The sequence below is a fragment of the Dipodomys merriami genome, unplaced genomic scaffold (assembly GCF_024711535.1).
Source record: "Dipodomys merriami isolate MVZ:Mamm:240054 unplaced genomic scaffold, mDipMer1.0.p SCAF_1, whole genome shotgun sequence".
Classification (NCBI taxonomy): Eukaryota; Metazoa; Chordata; class Mammalia; order Rodentia; family Heteromyidae; genus Dipodomys; species Dipodomys merriami.
In genome coordinates, this window is record NW_027202270.1 from 63,597,729 (window position 1) to 63,618,817 (window position 21,089).

The 21,089-nt window shown below is 39.5% G+C and overlaps 1 protein-coding gene across 6 annotated transcripts in view; it reads right to left on the reverse strand.

The window, feature by feature from the left end:
• Nucleotides 1-5,385: 5,385 nt before the first annotated feature.
• The window catches only part of Lypd6b (LY6/PLAUR domain containing 6B), a 174,955-nt gene continuing 159,251 nt past the window's right edge, over nt 5,386-21,089 (reverse strand). For 5 of the 6 annotated variants that reach the window (XM_070036809.1, XM_070036599.1, XM_070036529.1 and 2 more), the window contains 4 exons: nt 16,000-16,147; nt 12,785-12,883; nt 8,060-8,187; nt 5,387-6,545 (listed from right to left, as the gene is read on the reverse strand). In XM_070036809.1, coding sequence (XP_069892910.1) covers nt 6,366-6,545; nt 8,060-8,187; nt 12,785-12,883; nt 16,000-16,147 — 555 coding nt within the window. In that variant the 3' untranslated portion in view covers nt 5,387-6,365. Of the gene's footprint in view, nt 6,546-8,059; nt 8,188-12,784; nt 12,884-15,999; nt 16,166-21,089 lie in introns of all 6 variants that reach the window. The other variant, XM_070036871.1, reaches the window with a different exon arrangement.

The following is a 21,089-nucleotide window of genomic DNA, read 5'->3' on the forward strand; positions in this document are numbered from 1 at the left end:
CACACACACACACACACACACACACACACACACACACACACACACACACACACACACACACACACGCAAGCACGCACGCACGCATGCGCGCGCGAATGTTTTTCCAGACTTCTGTGTGTCCAAAAAGGCATTCTCAGCCTGTTAAGTAATTCTAATCTAACTTCATTACTCAAAATGAGGATACATACTTATCATTCAGGACCAACACATTTTTCTGACTCAAGATTGATTTCATATTTAGACTTAACAAATGACTATTTCAGGGAATTCTGCAGGGGACACATGTTAAGACAGGAAGAGAAAACAATCTGAAGACATTGCCTTCTTGATTGGTTTGCACTGGAGCCCGAAGGACTGGTGCTCATGACTTGGTTTATAATCAGGACACCACATACAGAACAGAGATAAGAACAAAACCAAAGAAAGTAGATGAAGCTCCCTCACTTTTAAAGCAGTTTCCACATTTTCTGCTGCTGCTCACCTACAGATGCTAGCAACATGTCTGTACACGACAGAGGAGCCTTGAATCTTGGATAAATATTTCTGAAGGTTTAAAACTCATTCATCCAGCATGTATTTATATATTTTGTGTTATATGAGTCTGTTTCTTATGTATTCTTATGTTTTTTGTAGTTTCACCTCAGATCTTTCAAACTTTGTAAGGCAGTGTTGGCTACACAAAACTAGTTCTGCAAGCCCCAGACTCTAGACTCCCAGAAAAGGCTCTCTCGGAGAATAATTTGGGAAGTACTCCATACTCTGTCCCCTCTTTGCAGATTTACAATCAACATTAATCAAAGAGAGAATGATGGGAATTGCAGTCAGCAGGCAAGCGACTGTGTCTGGCTCTGCTTCTAGCTAGTTGTGTGCCTGGGCAAGTCTATATAGCTCTGGATGGCACAGCTTTCTTGTCTCTCGCTTGATAGCTTTGCTCTGCCACCTTACCAGCTGCCTCCCCTCACAGCCTCACAATGTGAGAATGGGTAGCAGATTTCTGGTGAACCACCCATTATCATATCCTGTGTTCTTTCTCATTTCCTGTTCTGTTCAGTTATCTCCCCTGCAGCATTCACCACCACATAGCCCTCAGGAGACATGGTGCTCACCTTCTGGGTTGCACTAAGACAAGGGTGACCATATCTTCACTGCTTTATCCTGGATGAAGCTCTTATTTTCTTGGAGAGCTTCCAGCAGCATCCCTATTTCCTTAAACTCTGGATAGGCAGCCATGGCATCTGGTGACCAAAGGACATGCAGGAGATGACAGCCAAAAGAATAGCAGAGAATAGAGCTAGACTCATTGGCTTAAACCCTACTGAAACCCAGTCTCTGAACTTGCTGTTGTGTGAGTCAAGAAATTTATATATATATCATCTTGGTAGAGAGTCTCTGTAACCTGTAGCTGAAGTCATCTAATAGATATGGCACTATATGAGACATCTTCGACTGAGGACCACGTCCTAGAAACCATGTCTCTAGGTACTATTTGGAACTGGGGAGGGGGGAGGGCAGGGACTGATTTTTCCTCTATGCTTAGACCTGTTTTTGTCCTTTGCTTTGTATCACTTCTTATTGCCTTACAAGGCCAGCCATGATATCCAGTGGCCTTATCTGGGCTTATCCTGCCTGCCCAGCAGGGACCCTGGTCTCCCTTCTCAGAGCTGCCACCTGGCTCAAGCCTCTCAAGAAAACTCTTCACCACAGCCCCGCTATGCTGCCATGTCTTTCAGGCTCTTTTCAACCCCTTAGCTGGGACTGATTATTTTTATTTCTCATTTTCTTTTTCTTTCTTTTTTTTTGTTTGTCGTGGAGCCTGAACTCCCTTAGCTCTTCAGCTCGAGGTTAGTGCTCTTCCACTTGAGCCACTTCCGGCTTTTTCTGCTTATGTGGTGCTGAGAAATCAAACCCAGGGCCTCATGCATGCAAGGCAAGCACTCTACCACTGAGCCACTTTCCCAGCTCAGGACTGATTTTTATTTTTAAAAGTCCTCATGAGAAGGTTTAGGAGATGTATGATGATTACAGCCTAGAAACTGTACAGTCTTGTTAAAATACAGATTCTCAGATGTGACAAATAGTATTTCTGGCATTGAGCTGTATGAGCTTGATTTTTTTATAGTTCAGACCATGGTTCTCATACCCTGCACCCCAAAACAGTTTGGCCTCTAGTTCCATCATGTGACAAAATAGAGACTGAGGCAATTGGGGAGACTAGGAAGAAGAGAGAATATGGAAAACATGATAAAAATGCTGGACTGAGCTATGTATGGGGGCACACACCTGTAATCCCATGTACTGGGAGGCAGAGATGGGAAGATTACAGTTTGAGTCCAGTTTAAGCAAAAGTTACTAAGACTCTGGATCAAAAACAAGATGAGTGTGTTTCTAAAAATTTGTATTCCTACCTATTCAAGAGGTGGTGGAAGAGGATTGAAGTTTGAAGGCAGCCTAGACAATCACTGAGCTCTATCTCAAAAACAAGATAAAAACAGATGAGCTGGGGATGTGCCTCACGTGGTAGAAAACTGAAGCACACTGAAGTCTTGTTTTTAATCTCCATTACTGTAAAAGAAAAGAGAAAATGATGAGGAGAGAAAGAGAGTCAAGGAGGGAAAACATTTTGAAACCAAATTATTTCTATTTCTTTTTCACTAAGGTCAAATTAATTAATCCGTCTGAAATTTTGGATACTTGGCAGTTTCACAATCCTATACAACAGACTAGATAAATAAATAAATCCACAAAAAAGATTCCTGATTAGATTTAGTGTTTGGATTCCAGGTTTTAAATTTTCTTTTGACCCCTGAGTCAACTTATATATACATAGAGTTATCAGGGTAGAATATAAATAGTAACCTTTGGTTACTATTATCAACCCTATCCTTTATTCATTTGTTTGGTAACTGGTATTACTTTTTTGAGGGGGTTATTAAAAATACAGTTTTTCTGATCTTATGTAGAAATAGAGAATATGACTTTCTGGGGTTGGAGGTCTGGTTTGGTTGGCTTATGAACTTGGACATGTGGCAGAGGTACCTGGAGACCTTGTTAACATACAGATTGAGCCCTCAGAGTTTCCAATTCACTGGGTCCAAGATGAAGCTTGACAATTTGCATTTCTTGGCGATGAATTTCTGGGTGATGCTGACTGTGGCAGTCTGGGAACCACTCTTTGAGAACACCACCCAATCCCAAGTTGGTGTTCCCTAGGTTTGTCATTCATTCACACTTCAATTATGTAACCATTCTCTTAGGTGAGCGGGAATGCATCTGGCTAAGCATCATAATCATGCAGAAGCTAATTTCATTTTTTTTAAAAGTTCAATATTGGAGTTAGGCTTAGGCATCACCTGAGATTGACTAAATCAATATTCCCAAGATTGTTTTGGTGTTACACAGGAAATCCTGGTTTATCACATTTGAAATGATTTCTTTGGGTAGATCAGACTTGCAAATTCATGAATAACATGTGAAAAATTGCTGGTTATTTTTCTGAAATTCTTTTACTTTTATAGTATCATGATTTGAACTCAACATTTTATACTTGCTCAACTCACTTATTTAGGACTAATATACTACCACCTGAACCATGCCTAGTCCCTAGCCCAGAATTTTGCTGGTTATTTTGGATGTGGAATCTGGCTCAGAGCCACAATCCTTTGGATACTCAGCCTCCTCAATATCTAGAATTATAGGCATGAGCCACCAGTGCCTGGCCTGAAACTCAAATTTAATGGGCTGTTTTTATTTGCAAATCTGGCATCTCCTGCCGAGTCAGCTATCTTCCAGAAATTTCTTCCTCTGTATAGCCCCTCCTTTGCCTAACAGAGTGTAGATGAATGAATCCCCCAAAAAACATGAGATACGGGGTATAGAAGAAAAAATGAGGATGTTTTCTATGGAAAGAAAAAATAAGCCCACTTGTACATGCATGCACACACACACATGCACACACGAAAAAACAGCAGAAAATTCATTAATCTAGGCAGCAGAAAGAAAATCAGAAAAGAATAATTTACTGTCTGCTAATTTTTTTTTAAACAGACAATTCGTCAATTACACAGTCAAAAGAAACCCTGAGGAATAAAAAGACACCAAAGATGCTATTAAAATGTTCTAAGGGAAGCCATATATAATTAATTTCAAACAAGCATAAGCTATGAAAACGCAAATACTTCAAGGTGTTGAGTGAAAAGTGGAATAAATCTACATCAGGTTTCAAAACTGATGCTTCCAGGTGAGTCTAAGGTTGGGCCTAAGACAGGGAGATAAGTTGTCTGCCCCTCCCTGTTTTATGTGACACTAAAGAAACTCTCCCAGTAGTACATCAAAGGCAAGAAGAGACAATTACAGCCCAACTTCTGACATCAGCACAAAACTACCAGGAGACAGAACTGAATAAATGGACAATCCATCAAAACAGAAGAAAATTCACTGACACAAAGGACAAAGAAAACAAAACAAGCATCTAGCAAATCATGGGCCAGACAAGTAACCCTTATGAACGCCAAGGACCCTGCAAAGAAAGTAGCTTTCTTTGTAAGCAGTCTTCAATTCTTACAGTAGGGGGTCAGCAAACATTTGCTATAAAGGGCTATAGAGTAAGGCTTTCAGACTCTGCAGACCTGTACTTTCTGTACACGATATGTGTATCATGTGGCAATCCTGCCATTGTAGAATAAAGGCAAAGACAATACATGAAGGGATGGATGTTGGTGGTTGTGTTCTAATAAAACTTTATTAACAAAAAGTAGGTGGTGTGATCAATTTGGCTTGACAAGACGGTTTGCCAACTCATGGCACAGGTGAGTCCATGCAAAAACAGCAGCATCAGTGGGTTCTGTAGAGAGGCCAGTATTCTAATTATGCATGTTCACTTATAGGGGGAAAAAGTTTCCAGGTTCTTTAAGCAGGGAAAAGATATTCATTTGATATTCTGAGATTGGGGTGGAGACAGGAGGAAAAAACAGGGAGAGAGTGAAGGAAGGGGTGACATTGCCCAAAAAGAAATGTACTCATTACCTCACTTATGAAATGGTACATCCTTTGTACATCACCTAAATAATAACAATGCAAAAAGAAATTGTGAGACTCTATTAGAAAAGAGAAAGAAAAAACAGCCAGATTAAGCATTTCACCCCAGGTTTAGTTGGGTTTTTTGTTGTTTTTTGTTTTTTGTTTTGCTGGGCCTGACCTTCAGAGAGGAGGTGGCCTGACAGGGGAAATGTCTCCCGTCACTTCATCTGACTAGGAATCTCTAATCTGGTGCCACTGAAGGAGCATCATGCGATAAAAATATCACCTCCCTGAATCAGAGTAGTCTCCTGGTCTTGTCAGTGTACCAGTTTATATTCAGTTCCCCTAGAGGATTCTTCCAGAAAAAGACAAAAACAAACTAAGCCATGTTAGAATGAAATTTTATTTTTTTAATCTAGCATGTATCACCCACAGTATGTGGAAACACAAGTTCAGTGACTCTGTAAACGTTTCATCAGAGACCTTTGTGTCAGTCAACAAATACACAGCATGCATTTACTTGTATAATCCACAGCTTTATTCCCCCCCCCCATTCCCCTCACAAGTGGCAAATAAATTCCATATTATTTCAACTGGAAGTTTTCTTTTTACAGTTGCTTTTCCTGTCGACTATGCTCATGAGTGCTATAGCTTGGAGTCTGAGTGTCCCCCCAAAAACCCATGGGTTAAAGGCTTTGTTTCCAATCTGTGGTGCTATTAGAAGGTGGTAGAGCCATTCAGTGGCAGGGACTACTGGGAGGTTTTAGGTCAATGAGGGAATACTCTTGAAAAGGGTTTTAGGATCCTGGCTCTTCTTTCTCCTCACCACACACCCAAATATAACTTGGCTAACTAGTATGGATGCCATCCTCCAAAACTGCCAGCCAAAGTAAACCTTTCCTTTTTTATAAGTTGATTATCTCAGGTAATTGTTATAGTAATAGAAAGCTAACTGATACATTAGGGAAACTTTTCTCTTGGGGGGGGGGAAGGGTTAGATTTCACAGAGATGCTCTGAGTGAATCATAGAAACCAGAGAGTCTGATCCAGCAGCCTCTGAGGGAGTCCATGAGGTCAAGAGGTCCTTTCAGTCTTTTAGGACTTATTAGGCTACTGTAACGTGTCAGAGATTCTGGCAGGGTCCTTCCTGTAGAACTTTCACTTTGATTGAAAGCCTGGGAGGCAGTCAGTCCTCTCAGTCCCTACAGTCCCCATCCTCAGTGCAAACCACTGGCTTGTTTCAGGGTCCAATGTGTGCTGTTCACCAAGTGCAAGATAGGTCTTCATTCCAAAGTTCACTGCACACACTGTTTCTGCCTTGTGCTTTTGAGGGCTAGTCTCTATCCTTCCTAGGGATGGTGGTATCGTAGCAGCAGAAGCATGAAGACCCAGGCAAATACTGGTAGGTAGGGCACGGGGGCACTGCTGCCAGATGTTCTCTGAGCATGCATTACAGCAAAGACTGCATTTGTGTGGTTGGTGGGCAACTCGACATTGCAGATCATTCCTTCGCAGCAAGACCTACATTCCTGTTACAAAGAAAAAGAAGAGGGAAAAAAGAGTAGTTAACAGGAAGAGGAAAGGGGTAAAATATAGCAAGAAGAGAAGGGATTGTTCAGCTCCACCTGAAGTGTCCCTGAGAATATTTCCAGCATGTACTTGGTACCATGCCTTGACTGGATAAGGCCATTCATTCTTAGAAGCTTCTAGGATGGTGAGGCGACAGAAAGGCATAGACACCAATAGTTCTCAACTATCATTGCTCATCTGATTCACTGGAGAGACCTTTCAAAGAACTCTTTCTTGCTGGTGGGTGATGGTAGCTCACACCTGTAATCCTAACTACTCAGGAGGCTGAGATCTGAGGATCATGGTTCAAAGCCAATACCAGGCAGGAAAGTCTGTGAGACTCTTATCTCCAGTTAACCACTAAAAAAGAAGAAAGAAAGAGAGAAAGGAAGGAAGGAAGGAAGGAAGGAAGGAAGGAAGGAAGGAAGAAGGAAGGAAGAAAAGGAGGAAGAGGAGGAGGAGGAATAGAAGGAGGAGGAGGAGCTCTGGAGCCTTCAGCAAAACAGCTCAGGGTCAGTGCTCAGGCCCTTAGTTCAAGCCCCAGGACCGGCACGTGCACGCGCACATACGCACACGCACACATACACACACACACACACACACACACACACACACACACACACACACACACACACACACACACACACAATCTTGCTACCCAGATCCTCAACCCTGAGTATCCATTTCAGTGCATCTGAGATGTTCCTCTCCCATTCCCACCGACATACCTTGTGAAAGCTGCCCAAGTGTTCCTTGTGTAACCAGAACTAATAGCCACTAAAGTCAGAGCCATTTTCTGTACATAGAGGCTGCCTCAATTCTAAATCCTCATGAAGTGAATACACTTTCAAGTACCATTTTCTCAAAAGTTTCAGGTGTTCCAGGTACATAGAAAAAGTTAAACTCTCACTTTGATTGACAACATGAGAAAATGAAAGAGGCCAATTTATCCAAAATGCATCTATAGTTCACCTATCCTTTCAGACGCTCACTTCTTCTTCAGAGCAGAGGTAGAAGTGAGACAAGATTTTCTTGAGAAAAGCTGCCACTACTTTTCTCTTTTTCCCCTGGGCAGTGTTCTCATGTTCTTGGTGATTTTTCACACCAGGCTCTCTAATATTCCTCATTCTCATACATGGTTCGTTTTGAGCCACCAGAGATAGTTTCAAACCTTTCACAGAACATCTGAGGCCGAGTCTCAGAAAATTCCTGTAGAATGGTAATTCCCATAGAATTCTATGCAAATAACTGATAGATCTCTGGGAATAATTATTCTATGGGATTGATAGTTCTTTGGGAATTATTCCTTTTTAGTAACATCTATTGTTGAAGGATAGCACTGTAATGGACCCTTTTCTCAAAACATGTCTACCATATTTATCTTTCCTGCTTCTTCTCTGCATAACTTAAGACCACTAGCATAAAACCTTAGGCAGTAACATTGCACATATTCATGCAAACATGCTGTCTTTACCGTATGTTCAGAATCTTGACTGTGACGGCAGCCAACAAAATGGCATTCATTTTTAGATGCACACTTTTTGGTGATGGTACTTCTTCCCTGGTTGGTGAAGTGATGAACTGTCAAACAATATTGAGTGTCTATATAAAAGAAACAAAAATACTTCATTTTCTACAGAAGAAAAGAGACTGCTCAATGAAAAAGCTAAAAATCAGGATGATCCTTAGTTTCTTAAGGGAGAAATTCAAGAACTGAGCAATAGTGTTACTAGGTAATATTTTTGCTAACACATCAGCTTCTGAAGTAGATGTATGCTTTGAAAATGAATATAAATGGACACCCATCCTTCTGAGTCAGCTAAAACTGGGGAAAGAATGTGAAAACTTTTCATCACACATCATGGGTCTGAAGCTGGGTGCTGGTACCTCACACCTACAATCCTAGCTACTCAGGAGGCTGAGATTTGAGGATAACCATTCAAAAGCCAGCCTGGGCAGGAAAGTCTATGAGACTCTTATCTCCACTAAACCACTAGAAAACCAAAAGTGGCACTGTGGCTCAGGAGGTAGAGTGCTAGCCTTGAGCTGAAAAGCTGAGGGACAAGCCCAGGTCTAGAGTTCAAGCCCCATGACCAACACAAACAAAAACATGGATCTGTTCATTGAATAGGTAAGTATTATGTTTCTGGTCTCTTCTCTCTCCCTCTGAAGTATGTATTTGGAGCTTTAAAGAAGATGAAAACTGGGAGTGTAAAATGAAATGGGTCAAATACTTGTTGCTAATTCATTTCACACTTCTTTCCTCTAGGCCATATGGCAAACAGATGCTCCCAACCATCCATCAAGATCATCATTCTTTCATTCATCTTTCTTAGTTGTTATGCCTGTTTTAATCCTTCCAATATATTTGGCTTTTCCTTATCAACGTACTTTCATGTTTTTCCTCTTCTTTCATTAACACTTGCTTCCTGTTTCCCATCTTCCCTATATAATTTTGTATAATTTTCCCATTTCCACTCAGGGTTATCCTTATTATTTTAACCACTTTTTATTACTTAGGGTTGTTCAAAGAAAATGATTCTAGCCAACATCCTAGGATATTCTGCTTTGGGTCTATGTCTTCTTTTTGTTGTTGTTGGTCATCAGGCTTGGACTCTGGGCCTGGGTGCTGTCATTCAGCTCTTCAGCTCAAGGCTAGCGCTCTACTACTTGAGTCACAGTGCCACTTCCGGTTTTCTGGTGGTTTATTGGAGATAAGAGTTCACTGACTTTCCTGCCTGGGTTGGCTTTGAACCGTGATCCTCAGATCTCAGCCTCCTGAGTAGCTAGGATTACAGGCCTGAGCCGCCAGTGCTCGGCTGTATCTGTGTCTTTTCTGTAGCTACTTCAAGTCAAAAAGTTGCTTCTTAGTTCATATATCAAAGACCACAACACAATGTCATTGACTGGTTGAAAAAATATGGGAGTGAAGTTAAGAAGACTGAGCTTACAGAACTGCTTTTGTCACAAACAGTCACATTAGATGATTCTTCTCCTTCCTCTTCTTCCTCTTCTTCCTCCTCCCCTCCTCCTTCTCCTTCTCCTCCTCCTCCTCATTGTAGGGCTTGAAATCTGGGACTGGGCACTGTCCTTCAGCTCTTCAGCTCAAGGCTAGTGTTCTACCACTTAAGCCACAGTGCCACTTCTGGATTCTTAGTGGTTTATCTGAGATAAGAGTCTCACAGACTTTCTTTGACCAGCCTTGCTTTGAACTGTGATTCTCAGATCTCAGCCTCCTGAGTAGCTAGGATTACAAGTATGAACCAACAGTGCCCAGCTCACATTGGATTCTTTAAGCTCATTTTCTTTTCAGTAAATCACTGTTAGTACGCTTGCACTTTGACAGGGATATAGTTACCTTTAAATAATATTAGCAATAATAAGCACATACTAGGTACTTACCATTAACCAGGCACTTATTACTCAAGTTCACTCATTTAGTCTTTACCATAAGCCTCAAGATAGGTCATATCGTATAGAGATAAAGAAATCTGGAAACAGTTTCTTGCCTATGGTCACATGGATGAAAAGTAGGATTCTAATCCCAGAAGTTTACAATGTTTTGTATTCTTAATCAAGACTATCTTGCCTGCCAGGATACTTAATATTAAACTTGACAGTACTGCAGAGTACTCTACAAGAGTTGTGACCTTAGCTAGGTGCTGGTGGCTCACAAATGTAATCCTAGCTACTCAGGAGGCTGAGATCTGAAGAATGCATCTCAAAGCCAACCCAGGCAGGAAAGATGGTGAGACTCATCTCCAATGAACCACCTGAAGTAGAGCTGTAGCTCAGGTGGTAGAGCACTAGCCTTGCGTAATAAAGTTCAAGGACAACATCTAGGCCCAAGTTCAAGCCCCGGGACAAGCACACATAATCACAAAGAAAAAGTTGTAACCTTTGAATTCAGAAGGAAAAGGAGTCACTGCATCTTTTGGAAAAATGTTTTCAACTTATATTCCAAACACAGAAGAATTTAAAAACTGGTAGCCACATGAGTTCATGCAAAACACCTCATATACATCACACATATGAAAACAGCTTGAACAAGTCAGCACAAAAGCCAAGTCAAATAAAAGAAGAAATGTCATTCTTGTCATATCCAGTTACATAGAGAACCTCTTTTAACAACACCATCAGACCACAGAAATGAAGCCATAAGGAAGCAAGGAAACCTGAGATGACAAAGGACAATAGCTTCAGGCCTGTTCATCCCCACAAAATGGTTGACTATCACTCCTCTAAACAATGACAAAATGAAAAGTAAGAAATGACACCCGTGGTTGTAAACCCAGATGGGTGGTGTGTTTGGAGCTTGACTGGCAGATAGTCAACAATGAGCTGCATGCTGTGTTGGAATGCAGGCTCATTCCCTGATGATTCCTTTAAGGATAACTTCTCAGAGTAGACAATGCAGAAGTAAACTTCCACCCTTTTCAACTTTGATATGGTCTTGAGGATGGACAGCAATAGTCCTGTTTTTGTTTGACCATGTGTCAAGAGATGAAATTCTAAAACATAGAATTAGTCATGCATGCTACGTACCTGTTACAATGGCTTTTAGTGAACTACACAGCACATAGGTCACAGGCATATGTGCTAATTTACAGTGGAAGATTCTCAAGCCCGTTAAGGTCTTCAGGGTGTATTATTTACTGGTTCTACAAATAATTTTCATCTGGGAGAAGGAAGATTATTTCACTGCTATAAGTAATTTGGACTAAAGTTCAAACAGATTTAAGGTTAGAGTGGGCCCACACTAACAATCTCTAAGTCTAGAAGAATTCATTTTACTATTATGTTTGTTTGTTTTCACTTCTTTTATATCTAAAATCCTTTAAAGAAAAAAAAACTATACCTTAAGATCTGAACAGCCCCATCTCTAATAGCTCTAAAGTTTATATTTTCAATCACAAATCTTCCAATAGCATATACAATCTTCTTTACATTTATGTTTTGGAGATAAATCATTCAAGTTCCCAACAATTTGATTCCTACCAATCTGGTGTAAGGCCCCATTATCTAACAGAAAAAAAAAAAAAAGGTAGTCTCTAGTTGGTGTCCATTTTTGCTTTTTTCCACAACCATCCATTCTCCAAAGCAATCTTTTAGAACACAACTAGTAACACATACTCCCTAGGTTAAAACTACTGCCTTCCCATCACATTAACAATGAAATCCTAAGTCTATCAGAAAGAAAAGCTACATGTCCTTGATCCATTTGTCCCTCCTCAGATCCTTTTTCTACCTCCCACTACACCACAGTGGCCAGGCCAGTCTTCTGACCGTTCATTGAAGAACAGTCTTTAGCCCTTGAAACCTTCACATTTGCTACTTCCTCTTCCTACAGATCTTTAGCTAGCTGGTTTGTCTTGGTCATTCAGGTCTTAGTACTTCTATGAATTTCTATTACAGAGTAATAAAAATGATGCCACAAATATTTTAAAATATATATATTTATATATATAAGACTATATACATACATATATATATATAGTCTTAGTAGTTGATATATAGTCAAAACTATTGAGAAGATATTCCTAACTATTGAATCAAAGGCATCCATTTATTCTGTCAACAAATATTTACTGAGCTCCTAATAAGATCCCAGCACTGATGGTATACAGATAAACTAAACGAACTAAAGGCGACTCAAATGTTGGTTGAACACTGTTCAAAAAGAAATGTACACATTACCTGACTTTTGTAACTGCAACCCCTCTGTACATCATCTTAATGATAAACATAAACATTAAAATAAATAATAATAAATAAAATAAAAAAGAATGAATGAGTTTCCCAAGCATTAATGTACCTCAAGCATAGAGAAAACTTCCTTTGCTTGAAGGCAGTAAGTACTACCCTTGCAGTGTATCATCCAGCAGCATTTCTGAAATTGTTAGAATGCCATAATCAACACTGTGGTCTATCTGTTCTGCTAGATAAATACCATTTAAGAAATTCTTCCTCAGAGTGTTCAAAACAGCTAAGTAAGGCTATGCTACAGCCAGTTTCCAAGTTCCTCTCAGGATAGTCTGACATCTGAACAGGTCCTTAGAATAACATTTCTAGATACCATAAGGAACACCATCAGGCTGTAGGTATGCTAATCTATTACACAAGAATCTCTGCTCAAGCAAGTCAGGGAAAAGGTAAATGTAGTCAGATCATGAAAGTCATCCAAACTCAGAACACTTACTTTGTGGACACCACTTGTCTTCTGCCCATCGATTGCAATTGTAATTATCCCCTGCATTTTCACAGGTAAAACACTTGAAGCTGTTTGGAAATGGTGTGGCTTTAAAGACAAATGCAAAGTGAAATAGGTCAAATGCGATGGCAATTTCCAATATCAGGCATAGCATCAAATTAGCAACCTTTATTAGAGAAAACAAAACTCATATCATTTTTAGAATATTCCTTCTTAGAGAGTTAGCTTTATTCATCAGACTTTTGGGTATTTTCTTTACTCATTTGTCATTAAGTACTTCTATGAATTTCTATTACAGAGTAATGAAAATGATGACACAAATAGTTTTAAAAAATCCATAGACTCATTCTATTATTGCTTAGAATTTGGAATAATTAGTGGTTAAAGGAATGGGAACTGGTGGTAGTTATACTGGAAACAATAATTTGATCCATATTCTTTCTGAAACAAATGAGTCCAGATTAACCTGTTTGAATTTCACCTCCCCCACTAGTTAGTGCTGGACTTTTAACCTTTGAGATATAATAGTAATAATGAAGATCACCATGAATGCAGAGGTGCAGTGAGGAATAAGGAGGACTTATATACAAACATCTACACATCAAATCCTGCTTGTTTCCCTCCAGAGTGCCTCCCATTATGGCCATATTTATCTTCAAACCATCTCATGGGCTATATGCCTATTATTATAGTACTAGGCCTTGACCAGGTATGTAACCTTCAATATAAAGTCCTTATACTCAAGCCAAAGTGCTAGGGAAAGGAGAAGTCCTAAGTTCCTGCAGTCTGGATAGTTTTGTGTTTATGTCTTTTCCCTCTTGGATCTTCTTCTTGTTATTATTTGGCGATACTGAGGATTGAACTCAGGGCTTTGTGCTTGTTAGGTGGTGCTCTGACACTTGAGCATGACTCCAGCCCAATTTTTGAGATGGATATTTTTTGATCTGCTGACTTTAGGCTTCCTATTGTTAGGTCAAAGATGCCACCCTCTGTCCAGCTTCCCTTCTATGGAGAGGGATTCTTGTGAACTTTTCTGCCTAGACTGGCCAAGGTCTGAGACCCTCCAACCTCAGTCTCCTATACAGTCTAGGAAGGCAAGAACATGCCACTGCACCCAGACTGAGATATAAATTAAGATGAAGTTTTGCAAACTTTTCTGCCCAGGCTGGCTTTCAACTAAGAGTCTCTCCTTCTCAGTCTCTTGTATCTTGTTATTTTAATAGACAAGAAAAAAATAAAATACACATTGTGATATAGACTAGGATATATGGCTCTCTGTAAAAATTTTAATTCTTCCAGTTTGGGACAATGAAACAGAGAAAAGTCAAGGTGAACTCCTAAGCCATCCGAATACCATAATCAGAAGTTGAGGTGGAAAGTGGCCAACGGTGTGTATCTCAGATGGGCAGAGCTGAGGTACTGTTGCATAAATCAGAGAAAATATATCCAAAGTTAAAGTTCAGAGGACATGAAATTAAAAATAGTGCATGTCAGTTTGGACTATACATAAAAGTACATTAGGTAGGCCAGTAAAAACAATGGCATTTTCACCTATTAACTAGTATGAAAAATACTGATAGTTAATAGTGGATGTATAGAATATAAATTGATAAAACCTTTTTTATTTAGCAATTTCATTCCAGAGTATCTATTTTAAGATCATTAGCTAATTTAAAGGAAAAGTATGTTTTAAGAGATTTTCAATGAAGAAACAATGAGTTTAACACTTAACTTGCTTGTGGGTTTTTTTTTCTGATATCAGATGGATAAATAAACTACAAATCAGCCAATTTTTAAGTAATTAAGTCCACTGTTTATTACCTATTTAATAAAATCCCTTCAACATATGAATGTCTCTTTTCTCTTGAACTATTTTACTATTGTCATTTATGTAGTTCTATAATTTTTCACAATTATAAGCTCAGCAGAGACAAAATTTTGCATTTGTTTCCTTTCACATAAGCTGCTGCATTACTTTTACATTATTTACTATTATTATTTTTAAATAGTTGTACAAAGGAGTTGTCATTTAACAAAGCAGTTTATGAATATTCATCAATGACACCCCTTCCAATGTAAAAATTTCCAAGGATATGGAAATTTTATAGTATAAAGGGGAAAACTAATGTAGAACTCAGTTTATGTGATCTCAGTTTACTACATGTCTAAACTCTTATATGTAAAATAATCACTGAAAATTTTAGTATATAACTAAGAGCTCCTTTGAATCTTGATATCATAAATAATTATTTTTACCCTCTTTTATACATATGTGCATAGAAAGAGATGCAGAGAAAACAATGAATGTCCTAAATAATAAAACACAAAGCAAAAAGCAGTAGGTATAGAGACTTTATTTAGGGGTAGCAAAAAGAGAGAGGGTCCCACCCTGTCTGTGTCTCAGCAGTCTGTGGAGAGTTTTAGGAAAGAGAGGAAAAGAAAATGTCTCCCACATTGAACCCTGTTGACCAACGCATCTCAGTATAGCTTCCTGTGTGAATTTTAAAGGCCTTCATGATGATTTTCATTCTCTTCTAGTGGTGGGAATCATAAGCCTTCACAAGTATACAATAATTTTTATTAAAATGTATCTCCAACAAAGCAAGAAGTTTTACTTGTCTAAAAGAGAGAAGGAAGGGCTGTTGACACACATGTACCCAGACACAAATACGCACTTATGTGTATAAAATATATTAACACATATCCTCGATGAACATGTGAATATTTGCCTATTTTTAAACTATTACTGGAAAATACCTTGTATAACACTTGCTAGTGGCACTCTTCATAGCATTAATGAAGATGCAAGTCATATTGCTATCCAAATTTCACATTCTAATTTGTTTTCAAAACTGTTCATGGCCACCTGAAAGAATGAGTCTATTTATGGAGAAGCTGCTTATACCCCAAAGCCTTCTCCAATGAAGAAATCAACACAGAATTTCCTCTACTAAGCTATGATGGGGGTCAGTGTTCAAAATTTGGTTTTAAAGCATGAAACCCTTTAAGACTGTTTTAAGGAAATGGAGAAACCCCTCTGTTGCCATGCCCTCACCCACAGGAGGGATGAAGCATTTCTGTTTTATTTTAGGTATAAACCAAACCTTGCAAAAAAGGCCAAGTATGACAGATGGAAAGAGAAGGGGGGCTTCAAATGGACACTGAACCCACAGTCATGAAGGAGGATGGCAAGCACTACTTACGGTCGAGAGGAGGCCTCACATTGTAGAAGTTGATGTTTTTGGCAAACGCTCGATTTTCTGAGAAGATAAATATCTGGATGACAGCCACAGCTAGAGCATGACAGACGAGCAGCATTCTGACTTCAGGAATTAGGTCAATGTCATATGTCTATCAGGAAAAGACAGACTAGTTCAGCTTATTAGAGGTTTCTATATCCATGAGAGTAAATTTTGTTTCTGTTTGCAAAGCTCCATGATTCTAAATTATTCAACTATCTACCTGTTGTGTGGAGCCGGTCCCTGCAAATAAACATCATTCTTTTTAGTCAGATAAAGTTATTTATTTCTACTGGTCAGTTCTCTGTACTAGCCAGCTGAATTTCAGAAAGATGCCCTCTGGCCTTCCAGATTTAGGAAGAACAAGTTGCCAGCACTGACCTACTGCTCCCCATTTCATGGGTGCCTGAGGCTAGCTGGTTGACTTTGTGCTAAATCTTGTGGTCTCTTAAATCAACCACAGTTCTAGGCTTGTTCACCTGAAGCCATTAGACTATGTGTCCATCAAATCTACAATTCTTTCAAAACATGGAAGAAACTACAAAAATTGGGACAATGACTAACAGGACAATGAGTCTGGGAAATACAATCATTGCTAGATTCGAAAGCACAGATTTATGTAGAGAAACATAAATCACTGTGAACTGGGCACCTGTGGCTCACATCTATAATCCTAACTTCTCAAGAGGCTGAGTTCTGAGGAACACAGTTCAAAGCCAACCCAGGAAAGAAAGTCTGTAAGACTCTTGCCTTCCATTTGCAGGGAAATGGATGGAACTTAGAAGAAATCATGTTGAGTGAGGTAAGCCAAGAGCAAAGAGACAAATGGTACATGGTCTCCCTGATAAGTGGATGTTAAAACTAAAACCTAAGGTGATATGACAAAGTAAACATGACTCAAGAAACAAAGGACCTGCACTCATCTGGTCGAATCATTACTAAATGACCCCATGCTGCTGATCACACATATGGCATATATGTGCACATCAGAGGGAAATTAGAAGGAGGACACAGAACTAGAGGCAAACAGGGGACAACATACAACAGTGGAACCCATCAGCTGCACTGGACATTGATCAAAATGAACTAAGCAACTCAATGGCAGTAATTGGAGGGAGGGAATGAGTGGGAAAGAGGGAACAGCTGACACTAAGCAAAAGGAAAGAAATGTTCATATCACCCAATATGGAGAAAACAACTGTATTGTCAAAGCTCATAGAACTCATAAGCTTTAGACCGCGATAGACAATTTGCCCCATGAAGGTAAGAATGTCTTTGTGACTTTAACTAAGCATCACTATCCCACAGTACTGTGAAATTTGTCAAATTATGTAATCACTTATTCACAATTTTAAAAATTGCCATGCTGGGAAGGTGGCTCAGTGGCAGAGTGCTTGCCTTGCTTGCATGAGGCCCTGGGTTTGATTCCTCAGCACCACATAAGCAGAAAAAGCCAGAAGTGGCACTGTGGCTCAAGTGGCAGAGCTCTAGCCTTGGGCTGAAGAGCTGATGGACAGAGTCCAGGCCCAGAGTTCACACCCCATGACTGACAAACAAAAAAAGAAAGAAAAAGAAAAAGACTCTTGCCTTCCCATTAACCACCAAAATACTTGAACTGTGGCTCAAGTGGTAAAGTGCCACCATTGTTGAATGAAAAAAAGCTAATAAACAGTGTAGAGGCCCTGAGTTCAAGCCTCAGTATGGACACATGAGAGCACACGTGCATGCACGCATGTGTGCGTGCGCACACACACACACACACACAAACACAAACGAGTCACCATTGAAAAGCCTATCTGCTTCTGCCACACTGGGGGCAAGGGCAAGTAGGCAGGGCTGGAACTCAAAGGAACAGCAGACATGTTCATAGTTCCAAGTAAAAGCTATGCCATTTGAGGTCCAGAAGTTCTATCCTCCAGAATCAGAGCTGCCAGTGAGAAAATCTATAGTGGCACTCCTCTTTGACAAATGAAAAGGATATGAGGGAACAAAAGCAAACATGCAACCTAGAGTCCAAAGACTTAACTTCATCTGCTGGCTCTGCTCTTTATTAACTGCCTGACCTTGGGCAAGCTCTTTAAACTCTATTAACCTCAATTTCCTCATCTGTAAAATGGCTAAATAATACCCACACTGCCCACACATTTGAGTAATGGTGAGCATCAAATACAGGCTCAGATAGAATCACATAGGATTGTGTAAATAAAAACACACATAATAAGAGTTCTGGGAAGATGGTGGGATATTAGAGTTCAATAATGTTGCATGGACTCATTTTCTTCTTGCTGAATCAACTGGTCTCAGTGGCATACGGATATTTTCAAAGGTATCTCTTCATGCTTTCACATAATCCCTCCCATGAACACTGTGTTTAAAGCCAGAGAATAACGTGTGGATTCTACTTTCCCTCTTGTGAATATGATTCACAATGGCCAACAATTCATATTCAAGAAGAAGAACTATGAGACAAAAGGAATCACAACATATAATTCCTATAGATGGCTTTTGCCATAGTGAACCTGAGTCACTAAGAAGAATGCCCTTGATGTAAAAAAAAAAAAACAGATAACAACAACAAAGTTCTGTTACAACTTTGGGATTTCTAAATGTGTGTGTGTGTGTGTGTGTGTGTGTGTGTGTGTGTGTGTGTGTGTGTGTGTGTGTGTGTGTGTGTGTGTGTGTGTGTGTGTGTGTGTGTACATGTATGCACTGGTACTGGGGCTTGAATTTAGGGACTTACACTCTTGCTTGGCTTTTTCAGTAAAGGCTGGCCCTCTACCACTTTAGTCATACATCCATTTCCAGCTTCTTGCTCATTAACTGGACATAAAGGTCTCATGGTCTTTTCTGCTCAGGCTAGTTTTGAACTTGATCCTGAGATCTGAGCTTCCTGGGTAGCTAGGATTAATTCCATTACGTTCTTTCTGAAGAAGTAGTCATTTAGCTAGTTTCATTACCCAACGCAGCTAAGTTGTTACACTGATACAGATCCTTCTTATACTCTTTATCTGTCTACATTGGTCTGCTCTTTAGTCACTATAAATATATGACCAAGGAATAAACATCTAATATAATATAACATCTAATATAATAAACATCAAATATAATTTTTGAGAGGGAGAGACTAATCCCTTTTTCTAAAACCTGAGGATGATGGTATTCCAATAAAAATCCATGGGTGTTCTTACAATGTGGAGAGTATATCTAAGATTATGGAGTTCAAGATCACATTGAGTACATTCAAATCCCTTTTCTATCATTAAGCAGCTGTAATGCCTTAGACAAGCTGCTGAAACTTTCAGCCTCAGCTTCTCCCCGTGTAGAACAAGCATAGGAACAGTGGATAGACCAGAGGATGAAATGTACACAAAGCACTCAGCTGGGGCTGGGGGCCAGTGGCTCATACCTGTAATCCTAGCTACTCAGAGGATCATGGTTCAAGGCCAGTCCTGGCAGGAAAGTCCATAAAACTCTTACCTCCAACAAACCAGAAAACTGGAAGTGGTACCGTGGCTCAAGTGGTAGAGCACTTGCCTTGAACTGAAGAGCTGAGGGACAGCACCCAAGCCCAGAGTTCAAGTCCCAAGACTGACAAAAAAAAATGTACTCAGCTGGGAGCAGAGCCCATGGGTGAGGCTGGGCGTGGACAGTCATGAAGCAATGAGGCCACATCACATTGTCACTTAATGCAAGCTTTTCAGATTCAGAAAAATGGATATACTGTTTAATTTTGGATGATCTAATTTTGAAAAATGCCAAGAACATATTGTCTCTGTAGAGTAACTGGTCCAAAATCCCTACCCTTACTTCTAGCTCCTGGAATAAAATGCCAACAATGATGAATATAGAGGAAGATGGAATTCAGATACATCAAAGGCTTCTCTGAATAAATGAGTGGATGGTAGACAACTTATAAACACTAAACAAATAAAAAGCCTAAGAATTAGATTCCTTTTTTGGTTTCTCCATTGTTTAAAACAGCATTGGAGAGGCTAAAACATCATTGCCATTGTGCAAATAAGGAAACTGAGGCTGACAGGTAATATATATATATATATATATATATATATATATATATAAAGATCTTCACTACATACTCCCAAGATACTCTCTGATCAGAAAACTTCCTATACCAAATAAAAGAGGGAACTTGTGAGAAAACACAGTAAACTGCTTGCATAGAATGTTACTTTCCTATAGAGAAAATGTATTTTCATTTCTATTTTAAACTGAAACAGCATAGCCTCATTCTATCAGAATTCTACAACACTGCAAAGGTTTTACCTGTCAAATGAAGAAAAGCACTAAATTAAAAAGTGAAGCACTAGATAAAAAAGAGCAAACTTCATAATCTATCACCATACATGTCTCCCAAGCATTTCTCTCTCTCTTCTCTCTTCTCTCCTCTCTTTTTCTCTCTCTGTCTCTGTCTCTGTCTCTGTCTCTGTCTCTGTCTCTGTCTCTGTCTCTCTCTCTCTGTCTCTCTCTCTCTCTCTGAGCATATAGGTTTGTGTTAACATGACTGTTTCAGTTTTCATGACCAAAAGACATTAGGATAATGAAAAAGTAAATGACTAGAGTTACTGAGTATTGTTTTACATTGTGAGTCATTTCACGAAGACAGTGAACTAAAAATTGTCTGACAAGGTTTTGCTGAGTAGGCTCTAGCTACAATCTGTGTTTTAGAGTAAGGTTACAGAAGGGCTTATATTTTGTTCCAGAGAAGGGGGGAAGATCTTAATTATCATTCAGAATAAACCATTCAGGCTTTTTCTCCAAAGCTGACACAGAGATCAATGCTACTTCTTCATCCTGGACAAGGGGTATCCTTGAGTTTCCTAAAGTAATTTTCAGAATTGTGCATTCAGATCTGTTTCCCCTGGAGTGAAGTATCTCAAAAGAATCAGAAACCCACAGCTTGCTGTTTCGGAGTATGACTTCAATGACTCAGCTTCCTGAGGTAGGCATTTTTTTATATATATTGTGACACTAAGAAGAAGCTCCACACATACATTTTGGAATGTATGTGCACACTCCGCAGACTCGGTGGTAGC